The sequence below is a fragment of the Zingiber officinale genome, chromosome 1B, assembly GCF_018446385.1.
Source record: "Zingiber officinale cultivar Zhangliang chromosome 1B, Zo_v1.1, whole genome shotgun sequence".
Lineage (NCBI taxonomy): Eukaryota > Viridiplantae > Streptophyta > Magnoliopsida > Zingiberales > Zingiberaceae > Zingiber > Zingiber officinale.
Window position 1 is genome coordinate 164341775 of NC_055986.1, and position 23278 is coordinate 164365052.

The 23278-nt window shown below is 42.0% G+C and overlaps 1 protein-coding gene across 1 annotated transcript; it reads left to right on the forward strand.

Moving 5' to 3' along the window:
- Nucleotides 1-3846: 3846 nt before the first annotated feature.
- Nucleotides 3847-12054, forward strand: LOC121988640 (serpin-ZXA-like). Its single transcript, XM_042542174.1, has 2 exons — nt 3847-4358; nt 11098-12054. The coding sequence occupies exons 1-2, from the start codon at nt 3963-3965 to the stop codon at nt 11881-11883; spliced, it is 1182 nt and encodes a 393-aa protein (XP_042398108.1). The 5' UTR covers nt 3847-3962; the 3' UTR covers nt 11884-12054.
- The last annotated feature ends 11224 nt before the right edge of the window (nt 12055-23278 follow it).

Genomic DNA, 23278 nt, shown 5'->3' on the forward strand with positions numbered 1-23278 from the left:
CCACACAACGTCCGAGGTTAGAAGAGGAATACGGTAGAAGATCAAGAGGTTTTTCTAAAAGGTATAACTAGTATTTTTTTCTTTCCGCATCATACTAGTTATTTTTGGAAATAATACCAAATACAAGAGGCTTACGATTCTAGTATTTCGAATATGTTTTTCGAAGTTGTGTTCTTTTGTTTTATTTTTCCTTGTGATTTGATTGTTCTTTTCGGTTAACCTAAAGTTATTTTAGGAAATTAAATATTAGATTTCTATAAAAGGTTTTGTCTAGTCGGTGGTGGTTGCTCCCATATCCAAGAAGGCCATGTGCCTCGCCACGTCAGTACTGGGAACCAATTATGGAAATTAATATTTAATGGAATTAATAACTTAAGGTGATTTGGGTCGAACGTGTTAAGTTCCGCAGGAGATCCAAATCAAAACCTAAAAGAACAAATAGATTAAGTTTTGGATCAAACGTGTTAAGTTCCGCAGGCGATCCAAAATTTAATTTAAAAGAACACATGGTAGCTAGGAAAAGGTTCAGACCTTTGTACAAAATTTTGTACAGTGGAACCTCTAGGCTTTCCGAGTAGCAACCAACAAAAAGAACTAGTTACTGGTCTCGAAAACCTCGGTGAAACGGTAACAAATCAGGGCGTCTTACGCTACGCACTCAACGCCTTTCCCAGAACTCCAGAGTGGACGTCAATCATCGACGCCTACTACATCTCAAAGGACATGGAGGTAAGTACATTAGAGGAATGTTTTTCTACTCTTGAATTACACGAAACTAGATGTGCAGGAACGACAAAGGATACAACCCAGACTATGGCACTAAACGCAACTCAGAAGGATGAACTCGAGTCAGACTCCGAAGACGATCAAGAAGCGCATATGGTAAGAAATTTTAAAAAGTTTTTTAGATCTAATAAATTTAAAATGCAGAATAAAAAGAATCAAAAAGGTGGAAGAAAGGTGCGATGCTACCAGTGTCAGAAGGAGGGACACATAAGAGAAGACTGCCCAGAACTCAAAAAGATCAAAAGGAAGTCTCCCAAGAAACACAACCTAAAAGCAACTTGGGACGACACTTCTTCATCTGAATCAGAAGCTCAAGAATACGCCGGGATAGCACTAATGGCAAGCTACGATGGACAGAGTATATCAGAATCGAGCAACGATGAAGAGGGAGCGACCTCGGATGAAGGCAGCGAAGCAGGGGGAGATTCAGGCTTTAAGTCTGATATGGTAAGTGAGGTATGTCTCTTACCCCCTGATCAACTTTACTCTGGCATTAAGGCAATGACTAAATCCATGTATAAATTAGAAAAAGAAAATGCCAAATTAAAAAATGAAATTTTGGAATCAAAAGGAATTTTAGCAAAATCATGTCTTATAGAGGATTGTGATAAATTGAAAATTGAAAATGAAGAACTAAAAGAAGAAATAGAAAGATTGAAAAAATCAAATGGTTCAAATATTTCTACTTTGAGAAATTATAGAGGTTTAAATTGGTATTATAGATTTCATTCAAGTCAAATTAGAAATATATCAAAGGCCTATATACCAAAGAAATATTTGATTAACCCTGTAGGTAGGAACCTTTATTGGGTTCCGAAAACTTGTTTAATTTAGAAAATTAATAAGTAGACTTAGTATTTTTTTTTTCGGCAAGAAAATTAAACAACTAATTTCTTTATGAGGCTTTGTCTAAGGAAGTGGTTGTTGCTCCAATAACCAAGAAGGTCTAGTACCTCGCCACGACCTGGAAGCCAAGTATCGAAATGAAAGGTTTAATTGACTAACTGAAAAAGCATTAACTTAAATTATTTAATGCTTTAAAAAGAGTTATTCAATTTGGTTTGGAAAATATTTTTTTTCTAAAAATGTTTTACTTAGAATTTTTTTTTCTGAAAAATGTTTAACTTAAAAAATTTTCTCTCTTAGTCAAGAAAAAAATATGTTTCTTTTAGAATTTTTTTTAACTTATGAAAATTCTGGAAAATATTTAACTTATGCAATTCTCTTTGAATTTTTTTTACTGCTAAACTTAACTTTTTTTCTGAAAAGTCTGAAAAATGTTGTACTTAGAATGTTATTTGAATTCTTTTTACCTTAGACTTGTTAGAAAGAACCCCATTTTTGTATGTGAACAAAGGGGGAGAAGTGTATGTTAAGTCTAGGGGAAGGTACATAGTTTAAATTGGCAAAATCTTTTGGACTAAATTGCAATTTAATTTATTCTTATTGCATATATGTTACCCTAGCTTAACTTGGGTTGCTCACATCAAAAAGGGGGAGATTGTTGGAACCCCGAGGTGTTTTGATGTGATCAAACAAGTTAAGCTAGGTCCTGTTGTGTTTAACCCTGTGTCTAAGTGTGCAGGAGCTTAGGAACACAGGAAGTCGAGCGGAAGACGCGGCTAGCGAGAAGGACGGCACGGGAGAGAGCCGACGGGCTCGGTGCGTCCGAGGGACGAGGTGTCCGCGGAAGAGTACACCGGTGGACGAGAAGAGCGTGCGCGGCGCTCGAGGGACGAGAAACCGGGAAGGAAGACTGCTCGAGGAGAAGGTCGGAACATGGGTTCGGGTGAGCCCTATTCCGGAAGGCCGAGATCACCCAAGCTAGCGGAGCCGGAGCGAACAGACCCAGACCGAGTCGAGCCGAACTGAGACGAGCTGAACCGGAGCGAAGAGCCTGGACCAAAGTCAACCTTTGTTGACTTGCTTGGTCCGGGCGCCCGGATCTATTCCAGGCGCCCGGACCTCCGGGCGCCCGGAACCATTCCGGGCGCTCGGAGGTTCATATTTGACCCGATCGCAGGTTATCGCGATCTGACCGTTGGGGGATAAAATTTATCCCCCCAGGGCGCCCGGAACCCTTCCAGGCGCCCCGACCAGTGCTATAAATATAGCACTGGTTAGCACAGAGTTTTCATCGAACTTGTAATTCACTTTCTCTGTGCTCTCATTTTAATTTGTGCTGTCAACGTTGTAAAGAGGCTACTCCGCCCAGAGGAGATCATCATAGTGCGCTTACATTCCTTGGATTAGCAATCTCCTGATTGCAAACCAAGTAAATCCTTTGTGTTCAGTTTAATTGCTTTTATTCAGTCTCTGTTTCTTTTAAATTACAAGTATCTATTAATTAGTTGAAATCCGAGAAAGGTTTTTGGTTTTATTTTGTAGGGCAATTCACCCCTCCCCTCTTGCCGGCCTCCAAAGGGACCTACAGATACATCAATTGATGTGTTAAAAAAGGTATACTTCTCATCTTTGTCAATTCATAAGTCAACCTAGCTACTGTATCTAATAACACTTGGTGAATAGATACTGGTGTAACTACTCACATAAGTATAACTATGTAGCGTTATCTCAGGAGTCAAATGCCAATTGATGCTAATGATTTATCTACACAGGAATTGATAAGAAGGCGAATGTAAAGGCGATAGGAGCTTTTAGAGTTTGTTTAAAAAATAATATATTTTTAAATTTAGAAAATATATTTGTAGTGTCGTCATTTAAATAGAACTTAATTTCTATTTTATGTTGGGATAAATCCAAATACACTTGTTCATTTGAAAAGGAAAAATTTAATATTTTTTAAAATTATATTTTATGTGATACTAGTTCCTTGATCGATAAATTACAGGTTAGTCACTGAAATTCATAATATAGTATAGGAATGAAGCGTGATTTAACGGATAAAAATTCATCCATATTATGACATAAATATTTATGACACATCTCTAAATAATGTATATAAAGATTAATGTTATTAGATTAATGTATATTGTGGCCATACTTTGGCAGATGAGATGCACGTGAGCACAAAGCAGTCCGTTCTAATAGAAGCTAAAGATGGACCAACGGGACGGCTCCATGGTCAATACCTCAGTCACGTTTCAAAACGCGTCTTCTCCACGCACCGACCTTCCTCTGATTTCTCATTCTCCACTCTACGAGCTCCTGTGACGATGGACCTGGGGGAGTCGATCGCTCGCCAAACCTCCTTCGCCATCCGCCTCTCGATGCACGTCGGCGCGGCCGTCGCCTCCGACTGCAACCTCGTGTCCTCCCCGCTTTCCGTCCATCTCGTCCTCGCCCTCGTTGCCGCCGGCTCCAAGGGCCGTACGCTCGATGAAATCCTCTCCTTACTCGGCCTCAGCTCTGGAAAACTAGCCGATCTCAACTCCCTCTCCTCGCAGATCGTCTCCCTCGTCCTTGCCGACGGGTCGCCGAGCGGTGGGCCGAGGGTTTCGTTCGCCAATGGAGTCTTCGTTGACTCCTCGGTGACGCTGAAGCCGTCCTTTAACGATATCGTCGCCAATACGTTTAAGGCGGAGGTCAAAGCAGTAGATTTCCGAACCAAGGTGACGTTTTCGATTCCTATTTACATCGTTTTATCACAGGAAAGTTTTTTTGAGAAGGCATATATCATCAGTTCACGATATGTATTCCTTCTCCAAAATATTGGTCATTAGGTGGTGGTTCTTAGAAATGGAATAGTGCTATGCATCATTTATTCACCCAACTCAATTCGGTACGGATTGGTTGCTCTAGATTCATAACTTGCAGATTCACACACACACACCTTCATTCTCTTCCCACCTTCATTCTCTTCTTTCTATAGTGGATCACACACAAAACATTATTCACCTTTTGTTTAGGACTTAGCACAATCTACTTCTCTACAGTCTTACCTACGTAGCTGTCATTGTAGCCTTATTCAAGATCAAGGCACCTCTCCACTTCACAGATTTGGGAGCCTGATGTATTAGGGATCACATATTTAGATATGGTAGCATTTAAGACATTCTACAAAAGATACAAATGAAATGCTTCTAACCGGGGTATTCAATCAAGAGATTGAATGACTTTCATTGATTTTTTTTAATGATAGAATTTTGTGGAGTTTATAGATTTTTATTGACTTTTATAGTTGTGAAAAGAATTCCATAGAGTTCTATAGACTTTTTTGTAAGACTTTTATAGAGATTTTTAAATTTCACGGAAACTTGTGGATTTAAGGAAGTGTATTCAATCTTGGAAAAGCGTAGGCGGTCATTATCTCGCACCATATTTATTTTCAAACAAAACCTAAAATACCTAATTAAATTTATTTTTTTAATAAAATAATAAATAACATACTTGTCCATAAAAAACTTTTTCAACTTTTTATACTTCTATCTTGTTTTGGCTAAAAACAAAGAGAAGATAACGTCTCACTTTAAAAAAAAACTTTAATAATATAATTTTAAATCCAACAATATTATAATAATTTTAAATATTTTTATTTATAATTTTGATCCAAATTAACTTGAAATATTGGCCAACCCTTTAATTTGGTCAAACTTTTAATAAAATGTTAAATTGATAAATTTGATTAGTAATAATATTATTAAAATAAATAAATATAAATATATAAAATTTATTTAGGAATTTTTAAAATTTAATAAATTTCATAAAATATTTTTAGGTCAAATTTCATTAGACTTTATTAAATTATCTATTAATTAAGTTGAGAATTAATTTGATTTATTAATATATATATTATATTAAAACATACTGTCTCAAGTTTCTCTTCCCTCTACGCACAGCGCCGCCATCCAAATCGACTTCGATTTCAACCTGCTCGCAAGTAGTCGACGAAAGCATCACCGGTCGCCTCAAATAATTTTTCTATTTGTTTTCCTCTTTTTCGGCGCACCGCAGGCTTCACCGGATGACACTCATTGTTTCCCATCATGAGCAACCGGAGAAAAAATCTTCACCTACAGCCCGCCACCATGAGTCACCGTTGGAGAAAAGATTGCAAGCGGCAGCTGTTTCGTTCCAGCTGTTCCTATCCATTCTTTTGTCGTTATAACTTCGGAGAATGACATTTTAGAGGACTCTCAGTTTCGCATGAATTGCATGCTGAGAGGTTGATGCAGGCCGTCGAGAGGTTGAATAAGGATAGGGCCTTTAAGATCAAAGAAATAATTAAAATCGAGGAGCGGGAAGAGAAAAGACTTATTTGTAAAAAATTAAACGATTTGAAGTCTATAGAAATCTCAAGGATGAGGAGAAAACTTTTTATTTTATTTTTAAAATTGTACCAAGTGTTTTGGAGAGTTCTTATTGGTTAAAATTTATATCCAAAGATTTCTAAAAGAATCCATGAAAATCTATTGAAACTTTGGATACCAAAAGATTTTCATAGAGTGTTAAAAAGTCAAGTTTGAATACCATATGACTTTTTAAAACTTTATAAAAATCTAATTTGGATACCACTAGATTTCTATAAAGTTTATAAAAGTTTAGATTTGAGAACAAAACAAAGAATGCAAATAGCATGTAAAAGGTAACATAACGAATGAAAGAAAGAGGTAGCCACAAACGGAGGCTAGCAAAATTGTATTGCAAAACTTAGGTTTACAAAGGGAAAGAAAATATAAATAGACAATAAAAAAATAATAATAAAAGACTAATCTACCCTTATATAATAATAAATATTATATACTAACATCTCCCCTCAAACTCACGATGCATTAGAAAGCATTGAGAGTTTGTTAACCAGAAATTGAAACCGTGCAGTGGAATGCGCCTTGGTGAGCAAGTCTGCAATTTGCATGGAAGATGAGACAAATGGCAAAGTGATGGTGCCATTCTGATAGTGATGGCGAGTGAAATGACAATCAATTTCAATATGCTTGGTGCGCTCATGAAAGATAGAATTGCGAGTAATTTGAATGGCACTAGAGTTGTCACAATGCATAGATGTATGGTTCAAGAGAAAAAAGCCCATATTAGCAAGTAGCCAACGTAACCAAACAATTTCAACAGTAGTAAAAGCCATAGCATGATATTTTGCTTCGGTAGAAGAACTAGAGACAACATCTTTCTTTTTCCTCTTCCAAGAGATAAGAGAATCTCCCAAGAAAACACAGTATCCTGTGGTAGACTTACGATATGTAGAATCATCACCCCAATCTGCATCTGAATAGGCCCGCAACTCTAAGGGAGAAGTAGAAGGATAAAGAAGACTCTGAAACTGGGTACCTTGAAGATATCGAAGGATGCGAAGCACAGCTCCCCAATGTACTGAAGTGGGAGAAGCAACAAACTGGCTGACAATATGTACAGCATAAGCAATGTCAGGTCTAGTAATGGTGAGATATACTAGATTGCCAACTAGAGTGCGATATAAAGATGGATCTGGCTAGGGAACACCATCATTAGAAGAGTACCAAGCATTAACCTCAAGCGGAGTATCAACAGTGCGAGTGTCGAATAGATGAGCTTGCTCTAGAATGTCACCAATATATTTGGATTGTGAGAGAAGATAGCTACGAGGAGAATAAGCTACTTCAAGTCCCAAAAAATAACGCATAGGACCCAAATCTTTCATATCAAACTCACGAGCCAAATGCAATTTCAACTCTTTTATTCCACTTAAATCAACCCCTGTAATAATCATGTCATCAACCTAAAGAGAGAGTAATGTGCGACCCGACGAAGTACAACGAACAAATAGAGCAGAGTCATGCTGGCTAGGAAGAAATCCAAGAGAACCAAAACCAAGCTCGAGGAGCTTGTTTAAGGTCATAAAGAGCTTTCTTTAGTCTGCAAACTTCACCAGGGTTATGAGTGACACATGGTGGAGGCACCATATAGACTTCTTCTTGAAGATTTCCATTTAAAAAAGTATTTTTAACATCCATCTGAAAAATAGACTATTGATGAATTGATGCAACTGCAATGAGAGTACGGATAGTAACAAGCTTGGAAACTGGGGTAAAAGTTTCCTCATAATCCATGTCATTCTGTTGGGAAAATCCTTTAACAACCAAACGAGCTTTATACCGCTAAACTGACCCATCAGATTTAGTTTTGATTTTATACACCCATCGAGAACCAATCGCACGCTTCCCCAAAGGAAGAGGAACAAGATCCCAAGTACCTGTTTGATACAAAGCAGAAAGTTCTTCCGCCATAGCCTGCTGCCAAAGAGGATCAAGAACAACTTCTCTATAAGAGGAGGGCTTAGACAATTGGTGAATAGAAGCTAAAAAAAATAAGAAAAAGAACCAGAATAAGTAGAATATACAAAATCAGGTAATTGAGTAGACTTACGAGATCGTTGAGGGTAACGAGGAGGATCCGCTATCACAGGAGCATCATAAGAAGCAGTAGGAGCAGAGGGATCATCGGGGAGCTGAAGACCAGAATCTGTATGAGTGTCAATCCTCCGCCATAGCCTGCTGCCAAAGAGGATCAAGAACAACTTCTCTATAAGAGGAGGGCTTAGACAATTGGTGAATAGAAGCTAAAAAAAATAAGAAAAAGAACCAGAATAAGTAGAATATACAAAATCAGGTAATTGAGTAGACTTACGAGATCGTTGAGGGTAACGAGGAGGATCCGCTATCACAGGAGCATCATAAGAAGCAGTAGGAGCAGAGGGATCATCGGGGAGCTGAAGACCAGAATCTGTATGAGTGTCAATCCTGCAAGTAGCATCATTAGAAGAGGAGGTGCTAGGGTGGTATAATTGTGGGGAAACATGAGATAACATTTCATCAGAGTCAGTGGAAAAAGGATCAATACAAGTGAGATCAAATTTTCGAAGATTAGGAGTCTCAAAGGGAATGGAATAGAATGGGACGTGTTCAAGAAAAATAACATGACGTGAGATATAGAGTTTTTAACTAACTGGATCATAACATCTATATCCCTTTTGACCCTCTCCGTAGCCAAGAAAAACACAAAGAGAGGATCGAGAACTAAGCTTAGTACGTTCAACATGAGGACGAAGGACAAAACATGTGGATCCAAAAACTCTTAAGATAGAATAATCAGGAACAGAACCATATAATTTTTCAAAATGAGACAAACCGGATGTAATAGATGATGGAATTCTATTGATAGAATGGACTGCAGTAAGAATAGCTTCGCCCCAGAACTCACTAGGAACATATGCAGATAATAGGAGAGAACGTGCAATTTTGACAATGTCTATGTTTTCTTTCAGCAACACCGTTTTGTTCAGGAGTGTCAGTACAAGAACTTTGACGAAGTGTACCATCTAAGTAAAGTAGTTTAGAAAAAAGATTGGATGTATATTCACCACCCAAATCACATCGAAAGCATTTAATAACAGCATTATGTTGAGTTTTTACCATGGTACAAACATTTGATAGATACCAAGGAAATTAGAATGATGTTTCATAAGATAAACCCAAGTGTAACGAGTACAATTATCAATAAAGGAAGCATAGTAACGGGATCCACCAGGTGTACGAATAGGAGCTGGACCTCACACATCAGAATGAACTAACTCAAATGGTGCAACAGAAATAGAGACACTTCTATAGAAAGGTAGAGCAGAGAATTTTGTCAATTTGCAACCACAACAATCTGAAATATCATGAGTTTGCAATTTTCCTAAATGTCCTTTAGAAGCTAAGTATTTTAAACGAAAAAAAGAAACATGTCCAAGACGAGAATGCCACAAATAAAAATCAGAAGAAGTAGAGCTTAATCGAAAGGATGACAAATCAACACTAGAAGCTGTAACATCTGGAACTTTCAGCTCTTCTAATACATATAGTCCCCCCTGCCTACGATCTATCCCAATCAACTTTTAAGATCGTGGATCCTGCACATAACAAGAAGATGAAATAAAAGAAACCAAGAAACCAGAATCACATAATTGATCAACCGAGACAAGATTCAAAGTAAGATTAGAAATATGATATACATTAGACAGAGATAATTTAGACGTACAAATAGAGCTAACACCAGCTAATGACATGAGAGAACCATCAGCAGTCATGACCGACACAGAAGGTGATGAATTTATAGATATAAAAGAATTGACATTAGGTGACATATGATGCTAGGTTCCAGAGTCAAGGATCCAAATAGAGGAATGTATACTTGAGGTACCACTAGAGAGCAAACCTATGTGAGAAGAGGCAGACATGGCATGCGGCTGAGATGCAAGGAACTTTTGAAATTGTTCGGTAGGAACAACGATTCTGCCATTGGATGATTGAGTCGCTTCAGAGTCTGTAAGAGGAACTGCTGCTACCATGTTGGGTGCTCCAAGTTAAAGGAATCGTTGTTGTGATTGACTACCGGATTTCTATGGAGATGACAAAATTAATAGTCACGTTTTTTGGTCGTTAGGTAGACTTAAAGAACTCAAAATCCGATCTCCTCCGTTCAAAATGTAGCTCTGGATGTGATGAACATTTTCTCAAAGTTTCAAGGCGATCCAATGGTTGAAACTCAAGAAAATACAATTCTTCTACAACCGTCTCATAAAATTCTGAAAATAAAATTATTCCACGATTCACCAAAAGAAGAGATGAGGAGATGGATTGACTCTGATACCATGAGAACAAAACAAAGAATGTAAATAACATGTAAAAGGTAACAAAACGAATGAAAGAAAGAGGTAGCCGCAACGGAGGCTAGCAAAATTGTATTGCAAAACTTAGGTTTACAAAGGGAAAGAAAATATAAATAGACAATAAAAAAATAATAATAAAAGACTAATCTACCCTCATATAATAATAAATATTATATACTAATAAGATTGAATACACCTAGACTTTTAAAATCTACAAAAGTCATTCAAAGTAATTAAAAGTTCAACATTAAATATACTCCCTTAGTTTTGTGACCTTTTTATGGTAGGCGTCACTATGACTTATTTTGCACAAAAAAAAAATCTTTATTAAGCATTTTTTTACACACAAAAAGTTATTATGATGGATTCCGAGATCATCAATTGCTAAGAGTTAAAGAAGTCATTATTCTGAGCCACCGACGACCATTTTCCAGCATGAGCAGTAAGTGGACCAGTGGTTAATGTTGCTGTCAATGTCTTGGAACAGTGTATGAATGCGACCATAGAAAAGAAATGATCTCTATGTATGGTTTTAAAAATTTCATGGGTTGACATATTTATTTCCTTTATGGGAAGTGTTATAGTATAATGTCCAATTACCACGGATTTAGATTTTGTTTTGGAAGGCTATCATGACATTCAATACTTATCGTTATCTTTTTTTGAACATTTTGCCAATATACTAACATTCTTGACCTTTAATTATAAAGGCTGATGTGGTAGCAGATGAAATTAACGCCTGGGTTGAAAATGTTACTTCAAACTTGATCAAAGAGCTCCTTCCTCCCGGATCTGTCGACAGTGACACTAGATTGGTCCTGGGGAATGCACTCTACTTCAAAGGATCCTGGACTGAAAAGTTTGATGCATCTAAGACATTAAACTCTGAATTCTACCTGCTGAATGGAACATCTGTCGAAGTGGCTTTCATGACTAGTAGGAAAAAACAGTTTGTGGCCTCATACGATGGATTCAAGGTTCTCAGGCTTCCCTATAAGCAAGGTGAAGATAAAAGGTCATTCTCTATGTATATCTTTTTGCCAGACGCCAAAGATGGTCTATGGAGTTTGGAGGAGAAGTTAAACAGTGAATCTGAGCTCTTAACACGTTTTCTTCCTATGCGAAAGGTTGAAGTGAACAAATTCAAGCTGCCCAAATTCAAGATATCATTTGGTTTTGAAGCGTCTGCAGTGTTGAAAAGCTTGGGTCTGTTATCACCTTTCAGTGTAGATGCAGATTTGTCAGAAATGGTGGATTCGCCTATTGGACACAACCTCTATGTATCATCAATTTTCCACAAATCCTTCATTGAAGTCAATGAAGAAGGAACAGAAGCAGCTGCTGCTTCTGCTGCAGGATTGATGTTGTGTTCAATGCCATTACGCATGGATCCACTGGACTTTGAAGCTGATCACCCATTTATGTTTCTGATCAGAGAAGACATGACAGGAGTACTGCTGTTCACTGGGCATGTTCTTAATCCATCAATTGAGTAAGCTATAAATATGGTATCGATCTCCTTGGATCTTGCAAGATTTTGTTTCTGTTGAAATGTACTGAGTTTCATGCAAGAACGTTTGCTGGTTGATGCTACGAGTTCTCTGTCTTCTATGACAAGACAGGTGTTATAATATTTAAATAATGATACATTTTTATCTGTTTTGCCATTTTTTTACTGCAGCCAGTTTAAAATAATAAAATTATATATGAACTTTTTTCATCTATGTAACCATGTTTTTTGTCACTCTATTATTTCAAACATCCAAGATAGATTTAATCTCTAGTGGGCTAGCACGTGATTAACAACGCATAATAATTATGCTATTAAGAATTAAATCTTAATTAAGTGATAAATACATTAAACTTGAAATAATTTATATTATTAGATATGGATTTAATGTACAGGTTAATTCGTTTCATTAATAATAATGGACTGTAATGGATTATGATTTATTATGTGGATGGTTCTTAAAGGATGGTTCAAATATATAAGGGAACAAGCTCATTGATTTGAGCATCTTGAATATTTAATTCAATTGGGAAGGATCTTCCTCCTCTCTTTCTTATCGAAAAGGATTATGGATTATCGCCCACTCTTATAAAAGATCATTTTATGTTTACAGGAACTCTAATAACAAATAATATCAATGACTCTCACGATGGATTCATGTTAGCCCATTATTAATCTTTGTTTTAATTTTCAATATTACCTTAAAGATAGATGATAACTAGATCTTGTAATTGATACATCCATTGTTTTCTATGTGTTGCTATTGCTTTCAATTGGTATTTTCTATGTATTGCTATTGCTTTCAATTGGTATCAGAACTTAGGATGAGCTTATTGTCATTCTTTAAGGTGTAAGAATTATTTTCGTTGATTTGATATGTATACATCAATTTCACATTTGATTCCATTTGGATGAGTAAAATTGATGCATATTTGTCTAATATAGAATGGATAGGTTAGGATTCAACCCGTGAATAAAGTTTTTCGCATTATTCGCGAAGAACGAGATTGGCAATGCGATTTTAGGTTTTTTTTAGCTTAAAATCATGCTCAAAAAATCAAGTTTTCTAATATCAATCGATTGGTGAAGGTCATCAATCAATTAATAAGCGCTCAATCGATTGATGAAGGTCACCAATCAATTGATAAGCGTAAATTTGGGCACAAAAAGCTCTCAAGTCGATTTGGTAGATCGATTGGTGTTTGCCAATCGATTGTCGTAAGGACCAATCAATTGGAATGCCCAGAAACACTAATAGAAAGGGTTGGAATTGATTCGGCGATTGATTGGTGTTCACTAATCGATTGCCATGAGAACCAATCAATTGCTAAACCTGGGTTGTGTATCGAAACGTTTGAAATTGATTGGGCAGATTGATTGGTTAACACCAATCGATTGCCATGAGGATTCAATTGATTGGAGAACCCTAGGTCAAGGAATCATTTGGGTTGATCGATTGGTTAACATCAATCGATTACCATAAGTACCAATAGATTGTTATTCACTAGGTTGTCCACAGAAGCTTCCGGATCGATTGGTAGAATCAATTGGTAGTCACCAATCAATTGGGGTAAATAAACTCACGAACAAAAGCCTTCTGAGTCGATTGTCATTGGTGGGAAATTGATTGAGTAGTATATCAATCGATTGATAACTGATTACTTGCGTTTTCAACCATTTTTGTCCTGAATTCTTTTTCACACTTGCTACTTAGTCAAGCCAATACTATCACAAGAGCGAGAACTATTGGGGATACTAGGGGTATTTGCGTAAATGAATGTATATCAATGCTAAAGATGGTTGACTCAAAGGAAAGTCATTCTTTATGCCAGATTTATGTTTAAGGAAGCTCACAAGTCTAGTTTGGCTTCTAAGTCATGTGCATCGTGTGTCAGCCCAAAAGAAGATGTACTGTGTAACCAATTAGAATTATTGTGAGTGATACTCGTAAACATAAATTAACTAAGCTGATACATAATGTTAATCATCTGCATGGTGTGTCAGACCCAAAAGAAGGCGCGTGTGGAAGATAAAGAAAGTTATGAGTTGTTTGGAGAGTACCATTAGCAAATTATAATTTAGTCTAAAGACTTAATGTAATTTTGCACTAGTTATCCCAATTAATGTCTATAAAGTTACATTCATGTTTGTTGTATTTTGTTACTACACAACTATAAAGATACATACTTTGTATTGAAATTTTAACTTATGTTCTTTGTTTTTGTTTATGTAGTGTTCTCAAAGTCTACTAATTTAAACAATATTTCCGTGTGCATAAACTTTAGACAATGAAAAGAATATATACTAGTGATGTGGATATGGTTTAGGGCGGGGGAGGAATTAGGGGAAAAGGGAGGGGTAATTTGGGAAAGTCACGAGGTGGGGGGGGGGGGGGGGGGGCTTCTTCTTTCCTCCCATGCTCCTCGCCGTCGTCGACCGCCACCTCTTCTCTTCTCCCTCCCCTCCTCGCGATGCCATCACTGGACCGACTCGCTGTCGCTCCTCTCCCTCTTCCTCCTTCTCCTCGCGACACCGGCCACATCCTTCCTCTTCCTTCTCCTCGTCGACGCCTCCTTCTCCCTTCTCAGCCCCATCGCCGGAGCCGCCTTCTTCCTTCAATTCACAGCCAACAAAAGAAGGAAGGTCTTCTTCTTTGAAGGGGTTGCTGCCTTTGGGAGGAGAAAGGGCTTTGGGAGGGTTCTTCCGCTGCCGGGAAAACCCACATGACACTGCATCGGCACCGTCTCAGCCTCACTCACAACGTCATCCTTGCCGCCTCCTACTTCTTCCCTCTCCCTTGGCACACCGGCGCCCACAGCCGTCGGCCGCTGCCCTTCGGACCACCGAACAGCCAAGCGCTGTCTCACTAGAGGTCTCCTCCAGGACGCCGCAGCGCTGCCTCTCTTATTGCCTCATCGTAGGCCACCTCTGAACCGTCTGCATTGTTGGGTGTCTTCGATGTGGGTCGGGCCTCCGGGCCCTCGCTGCCAGTAGACTTTGATCAGATCATGCTCCGTCTTTGCTACGTTCCGGCCTTCAAGCCGAGGCTACATTCCGATCCTCGCATCGTTGTCTTATTTGAGCGTGCCCATTATATCTCGATCTACGTGCCGATTTCATATCCTGACCTGCATGTCAAAGTCATATCCTGGCCTACGTGCCGAAGTCATATCTCGATCTGCGTGCTAAAGTTATATCCCGACCTGCATGTCGAGGTCGCATATGGTTTCATGCCATCGCGTCCTGCTTCGCTTCGTCAGATCCAGCTCTTCATGCGGCTCGAAGTCACCTACTCTTCCGGGTCATGATCACTCGAGCAGCATCTCATCCGAGGGTGCCCCCCTGGACCAGCGTACGTTCTCCATTCATATTCTATACGCATTTCATTATTTTATGTCTTAGTCGGTTACTTATATATTCGTTGGATATGCCTCGAGTCTCGGAGTACTAGGGACCAGGGAGACCCGGTCGCTGGTTGCAGGTCGCGTTGACCAGAGGACTTCTGAAGACTTGGTCAACATAGAAGTCATCTAAGCATATCCCCCCCTCCGGAACATCGCTACTCGGTCAACATTCGATCCACCTCACCCGGCGGTCCCTCTAACTCAGATTCCAGACAGAATCAATTTGGCGCTGTCTGTGGAAATCTTCTCCACCTGTTCTGTAACGTGAAGATGGACGACGTTGGGAGGTTCTCTGCCAGTATCAAAGTCTTGGAGGATTCTGACGAACATATTGTCTTCTACCCTCACTCCACAGGTATTCGGGAGTCGAGGAATTGAGTTGGAGCTTCAGCTGGCCGACAGGTTAGTTTTTCCATTACATTTTCCCTGACTCCACGGGTATTCGGGAGTTAAAGGATCGAGACTAACCCTCAACCGGTTGGCATGACTCCTCGATTAGGCATGCTACGAGCTTTGCTTTCTTTTTACGATTATAGGATCTGTTATACCTCCTTGATAAGAGTAAGATCCTAGTTCCTTGATCAAAGACTAGGGCATTCGATTTTTAATCTGACACTAGGGGCCCAGCTCTCCGATCAGACATTAGGGGCACAACTCCCCGCTCATACACTAGGGACACAGCTTCCCGATCAGTGACTTCACGGGTATTTTGGAGTTGAGGGACCGAGACAGATCCTCAGTCGGTCGACACCACTTCGCGGTCAGGTATGATAAAGGCTCTCCTCCCTAATATTGTTACGGGCTCCGCCTCTATGGATTTTAGGGCTTCACCTCTCCCATTCGGGGTCGACCTATCGCCATTGGTCTCAGACCAGAATATCACCACTGGTCTCGGATCGGAGTATCGTTAACAATCTCTCGGTCAAGCTTCCAAACCAATTCCCAGTCGGGCTTTCAGATCAATTCCTGGTCAGGTCTCCAGATCAAGTCCTAGTCAGACCTCCAGATCAAGTCCTGGTCAGACCTCCAGATCAATTCCTGGTCAGGTCTCCAAATCAAGTCCTGGTCAGACCTCCAGATCAAGTACTGGTCAGGCCTCCAGATCAATTCCTGGTCAGGTCTCCAGATCAATTCTTGGTCAAGTCTCCAGATCAAGTACTGGTCAGGCCTCCAGATCACCTCTCGGTCGGGATTTCAGACTCTCGCCCTAGTGTGAGTTATAAGCTAGCATGCTCTCGTGACCAATGACCTCCCGGTCAGACTCCAGATGTTGGTGTAATCGACCTCCAAGGTTTTAATGTCAAACAAATATGTTTAAGTATGTTTAAGAATGGAGCTTGATCTAGGGAAGTCCTAGTTGTAGGCTAGGCAAGAGAAATCTCGGTATATCGTGGAAGCCAAGTGGATAGGTTTGGAGGACTTGATCTCTGGGTAGCCGAATACTGAGTCCTAGTTGGAGGCTAGGCAAAAGAAATCTCGGTATATCGTGGAAGTCAGGTGAATAGGTTTAAAAGACATGATCCCTGGATAGCCGAATACCGAGTCTTGGTGAGTGAAGCCAGGTGGAGAAAACCCTAGGGGGTGGTAACCTTAGGTAACGAGAAGTCTTGGAGGAGTGAATTCCAAGCAAGGTTGATCGGATGGTTTACCGGACCAGCGGATCTCGGTAAATCTAGAATTAGGTTTACCATTATATTCTGTATTACTATTATTGTTGTTGGCTAATATAGTATTGCAGGAAAGGTCTTAGTGGATCAGGTGATCAGACACTGAGCAGACAAAGTCCAAACATGTCTGGAGGACCATGTTTGGCAGGTAAGTTGAGGTAAACAACTGGAGGAGCGACAGTAAGGTCGGGTTCCTGAAAGGAACAACCTAAGGTCGCTGATCCAACTGAAGAAACCGGGAAGGCTTCCAAGTTGAGATCAAGACAGTTTTACTGTCTAATATTACTCATGCATTATATATATATTACTGTGCTAATCTCAATTTTACAGGATTATTGTCTAACACTGTTTTGTAGGTTTGACCCGATCGGCCGACCGAACAGGAGGATCGGTCGACCGAACCAAGTCAACTCAAAGCAGGTATCAGTTCAGACCAAAACAGAGTACAGTTTGGTCTAAGCTTGATCGTTGACCGAACTAGACGATCGGTCGACCGAACCATTATGACTCAACACCAGTTCATGAGCACTGATCAGCAACAAAGGAAAAGAAGCGAATCGGTTGACCGAACCAATCAGCATTAAAGATGCATTAACTGTTGATCTCGACAAATCACAACGAACAGGGAAGGAACTGTTGGTGCGGGAAGCATCAGACAATCGAACTCAAGTTTTGATAATGGCAAAGGGTTCAAAGTTAAGTAGTGTTGTGATCTAACAAGTTCATGGAACTTGCAGGAAAGCCCTAAGTAATATTTAGGCAAAAGTCCTAGCTGCAGTTAGGCAAGTGAAAACCCTAGGGGGTGGTAACCCTAGGTCATAGGGGGTGGTAACCCTATGCGGAAAGTCTTGGTGGGTCGAGTGCTTCAGGCAAAAGTCATAGGGGGGTAACCCTAGGTGGAAAGTCCTGGTGTCGCGAACCAGGTGAAAGACTGGATCAGCCGGGAAGCGGAAGTCCAGCAGAAAGTCCGGAAGCATCGAACACCGAGCAAAAGTCCAGTCGATCTGGAGGATCGCACTGGCAACAGATAAATCTCCTCAGTAGAGTAGGTGAGGACGCGTTCCCCGTAGAGGGAACAGTAGGCGTCGGGTCGACCTAGGGTTTCCGGTCGGAAATCTGAAGTCAGACTCAGGCAGTCGGGAGACTGTCAAACTTTAATTCATTATTATTATTGTGCACTAACTCTGTGTTGCAGGTACTCTGGACTAACGCATTTTGTAGGTACCAAAAAACACAAGCTAAGCTCGGATGTACAGTGTCCGAGGCGCCTCCATGGGGCTTGGAGGCGCCTCGAGTGCGAGCCAGCTTCTGCCAGTGCAGCTCAGTGGAGTCACCTTGGTCCAGACCGGAGGCGCCTTGGACCGGGCTTTGAAGGCGCCTTGGAGAGCACAGAAGGCACCTTGAAGGGATAAGTCACGACCAGTTCAGGCTTGATCCACGCGGGCGACTGAGCTATCCTAGAGGCTCCTTGGATGGCTTTCAAGGCGCCTTGAACACCCTTTATAAGCAGCACTCGACCAGAAGCTCGTAACAACTTCTTCCAAGCAATTCTCTTATGACAAGCTGCAAACTCAACGACCCCGAAGTGCTGTAGCAACATCCCGACGACCCGGAGCTCCAAATTCGCTATTTTTAAGTGTTGTCGATATATTTTAACTTCTGTATATTGTACTTAATCTGTAGTATTTAACTTCTTCTTTCCTCCCATGCTCCTCGCCGTCGTCGACCGCCACCTCTTCTCTTCTCCCTCCCCTCCTCGCGATGCCATCACTGGACCGACTCGCTGTCGCTCCTCTCCCTCTTCCTCCTTCTCCTCGCGACACCGGCCACATCCTTCCTCTTCCTTCTCCTCGTCGACGCCTCCTTCTCCCTTCTCAGCCCCATCGCCGGAGCCGCCTTCTTCCTTCAATTCACAGCCAACAAAAGAAGGAAGGTCTTCTTCTTTGAAGGGGTTGCTGCCTTTGGGAGGAGAAAGGGCTTTGGGAGGGTTCTTCCGCTGCCGGGAAAACCCACATGACACTGCATCGGCACCGTCTCAGCCTCACTCACAACGTCATCCTTGCCGCCTCCTACTTCTTCCCTCTCCCTTGGCACACCGGCGCCCACAGCCGTCGGCCGCTGCCCTTCGGACCACCGAACAGCCAAGCGCTGTCTCACTAGAGGTCTCCTCCAGGACGCCGCAGCGCTGCCTCTCTTATTGCCTCATCGTAGGCCACCTCTGAACCGTCTGCATTGTTGGGTGTCTTCGATGTGGGTCGGGCCTCCGGGCCCTCGCTGCCAGTAGACTTTGATCAGATCATGCTCCGTCTTTGCTACGTTCCGGCCTTCAAGCCGAGGCTACATTCCGATCCTCGCATCGTTGTCTTATTTGAGCGTGCCCATTATATCTCGATCTACGTGCCGATTTCATATCCTGACCTGCATGTCAAAGTCATATCCTGGCCTACGTGCCGAAGTCATATCTCGATCTGCGTGCTAAAGTTATATCCCGACCTGCATGTCGAGGTCGCATATGGTTTCATGCCATCGCGTCCTGCTTCGCTTCGTCAGATCCAGCTCTTCATGCGGCTCGAAGTCACCTACTCTTCCGGGTCATGATCACTCGAGCAGCATCTCATCCGAGGGTGCCCCCCTGGACCAGCGTACGTTCTCCATTCATATTCTATACGCATTTCATTATTTTATGTCTTAGTCGGTTACTTATATATTCGTCGGATCTGCCTCGAGTCTCGGGGTACCAGAGACCGGGGCGACCCGGTCGTTGGCTGCAGGCCGCGTTGACTAGAGGACTTTTGAAGACTTGGTCAACATAGAAGCTATCTCAGCACACCCCCCTCCAGAATATCACGACTCGGTCAACATTCCATCCACCTCACCCGGCGGTCCATTTGACTCAGATTCCAGATAAGATCAATTTAGCGCCGTCTGTGGGAACCTTCTCCACCTGTTCTGGAACGTGAAGATGGACGACGTTGAGAGGTTCTCTGCAATTATCAAAGTCTCGGAGGATCCTGACGAACGTATTATCTTCTACCCTCACTCCACGGGTATTCGGGAGTTGAGGAATTGAGTTGGAGCTTCAGCTGGCCGACAGGTTAGTTTTTCCATTACATGTTTTCCCTACCTCCACGGGTATTCGGAAGTCAAGGGATCGAGACCAACCCTCAACCGGTTGGCACGGCTCCTCGATTAGGCATGCTACGAGCTTTGCTTTCTTTTTACGATTATAGGATCTGTTATACCTCCTTGATAAGAGTAAGATCCTAGTTCCTTGATCAAAGACTAGGGCATTCGATTTTTAATCTGACACTAGGGGCCCAGCTCTCCGATCAGACATTAGGGGCACAACTCCCCGCTCATACACTAGGGACACAGCTTCCCGATCAGTGACTTCACGGGTATTTTGGAGTTGAGGGACCGAGACAGATCCTCAGTCGGTCGACACCACTTCGCGGTCAGGTATGATAAAGGCTCTCCTCCCTAATATTGTTACGGGCTCCGCCTCTATGGATTTTAGGGCTTCACCTCTCCCATTCGGGGTCGACCTATCGCCATTGGTCTCAGACCAGAATATCACCACTGGTCTCGGATCGGAGTATCGTTAACAATCTCTCGGTCAAGCTTCCAAACCAATTCCCAGTCGGGCTTTCAGATCAATTCCTGGTCAGGTCTCCAGATCAAGTCCTAGTCAGACCTCCAGATCAAGTCCTGGTCAGACCTCCAGATCAATTCCTGGTCAGGTCTCCAAATCAAGTCCTGGTCAGACCTCCAGATCAAGTACTGGTCAGGCCTCCAGATCAATTCCTGGTCAGGTCTCCAGATCAATTCTTGGTCAAGTCTCCAGATCAAGTACTGGTCAGGCCTCCAGATCACCTCTCGGTCGGGATTTCAGACTCTCGCCCTAGTGTGAGTTATAAGCTAGCATGCTCTCGTGACCAATGACCTCCCGGTCAGACTCCAGATGTTGGTGTAATCGACCTCCAAGGTTTTAATGTCAAACAAATATGTTTAAGTATGTTTAAGAATGGAGCTTGATCTAGGGAAGTCCTAGTTGTAGGCTAGGCAAGAGAAATCTCGGTATATCGTGGAAGCCAAGTGGATAGGTTTGGAGGACTTGATCCCTGGGTAGCCGAATACTGAGTCCTAGTTGGAGGCTAGGCAAAAGAAATCTCGGTATATCGTGGAAGTCAGGTGAATAGGTTTAAAAGACATGATCCCTGGATAGCCGAATACCGAGTCTTGGTGAGTGAAGCCAGGTGGAGAAAACCCTAGGGGTGGTAACCTTAGGTAACGAGAAGTCTTGGAGGAGTGAATTCCAAGCAAGGTTGATCGGATGGTTTCTGGTCGACTGTGAGCGGTTGACCGGACCAGCAGATCTCGGTAAATCTAAGATTAGGTTTACCATTATATTCTGTATTACTATTATTGTTGTTGGCTAATATAGTATTGCAGGAAAGGTCTTAGTGGATCAGGTGATCAGACACTGAGCAGACAAAGTCCAAACATGTCTGGAGGACCAATGTTTGGCAGGTAAGTTGAGGTAAACAACTGGAGGAGCGACAGTGAGGTCGGGTTCCAGAAAAGGAACAACCTAAGGTCGCCGATCCAACTGAAGAAACCGGGAAGGCTTCCAAGTTGAGATCAAGACAGTTTTACTGTCTAATATTACTCATGCATTATATATATATTACTGTGCTAATCTCAATTTTACAGGATTATTGTCTAACACTGTTTTGTAGGTTTGACCCGATCGACCGACCGAACAGGAGGATCGGTCGACCGAACCAAGTCAACTCAAAGCAGGTATCAGTTCAGACCAAAACAGAGTACAGTTTGGTCTAAGCTTGATCGTTGACCGAACTAGACGATCGGTCGACCGAACCATTATGACTCAACACCAGTTCATGAGCACTGATCAGCAACAAAGGAAAAGAAGCGAATCGGTTGACCGAACCAATCAGCATTAAAGATGCATTAACTGTTGATCTCGACAAATCACAACGAACAGGGAAGGAACTGTTGGTGCGGGAAGCATCAGACAATCGAACTCAAGTTTTGATAATGGCAAAGGGTTCAAAGTTAAGTAGTGTTGTGATCTAACAAGTTCATGGAACTTGCAGGAAAGCCCTAAGTAATATTTAGGCAAAAGTCCTAGCTGCAGTTAGGCAAGTGAAAACCCTAGGGGGTGGTAACCCTAGGTCATAGGGGGTGGTAACCCTATGCGGAAAGTCTTGGTGGGTCGAGTGCTTCAGGCAAAAGTCATAGGGGGGTAACCCTAGGTGGAAAGTCCTGGTGTCGCGAACCAGGTGAAAGACTGGATCAGCCGGGAAGCGGAAGTCCAGCAGAAAGTCCGGAAGCATCGAACACCGAGCAAAAGTCCAGTCGATCAGGTAAATCTCCTCAGTAGAGTAGGTGAGGACGCGTTCCCGTAGAGGGAACAGTAGGCGTCGGGTCGACCTAGGGTTTCCGGTCGAAATCAAGTCGACTCAGCAATCGGAGACTGTCAAACTTTAATTCATTATTATTATTGTGCACTAACTACGTGTTGCAGGTACTCTGGACTAACGCATTTTGTAGGTACCAAAAAACACAAGCTAAGCTCGGATGTACAGTGTCCGAGGCGCCTCCATGGGGCTTGGAGGCGCCTCGAGTGCGAGCCAGCTTCTGCCAGTGCAGCTCAGTGGAGTCACCTTGGTCCAGACCGGAGGCGCCTTGGACCGGGCTTTGAAGGCGCCTTGGAGAGCACAGAAGGCACCTTGAAGGGATAAGTCACGACCAGTTCAGGCTTGATCCACGCGGGCGACTGAGCTATCCTAGAGGCTCCTTGGATGGCTTTCAAGGCGCCTTGAACACCCTTTATAAGCAGCACTCGACCAGAAGCTCGTAACAACTTCTTCCAAGCAATTCTCTTATGACAAGCTGCAAACTCAACGACCCCGAAGTGCTGTAGCAACATCCCGACGACCCGGAGCTCCAAATTCGCTATTTTTAAGTGTTGTCGATATATTTTAACTTCTGTATATTGTACTTAATCTGTAGTATTTAACTTCTTCTTTCCTCCCATGCTCCTCGCCGTCGTCGACCGCCACCTCTTCTCTTCTCCCTCCCCTCCTCGCGATGCCATCACTGGACCGACTCGCTGTCGCTCCTCTCCCTCTTCCTCCTTCTCCTCGCGACACCGGCCACATCCTTCCTCTTCCTTCTCCTCGTCGACGCCTCCTTCTCCCTTCTCAGCCCCATCGCCGGAGCCGCCTTCTTCCTTCAATTCACAGCCAACAAAAGAAGGAAGGTCTTCTTCTTTGAAGGGGTT

Coding starts and splice junctions, on each gene's coding strand:
- LOC121988640 (XM_042542174.1), top strand. CDS start 3,963: ATGGACCTGGGGGAGTCGATCGCTCGCCAAACCTCCTTCGCCATCCGC. Junction 4,359..11,097: donor CAGTAGATTTCCGAACCAAG/GTGACGTTTTCG, acceptor TTAATTATAAAG/GCTGATGTGGTAGCAGATGA.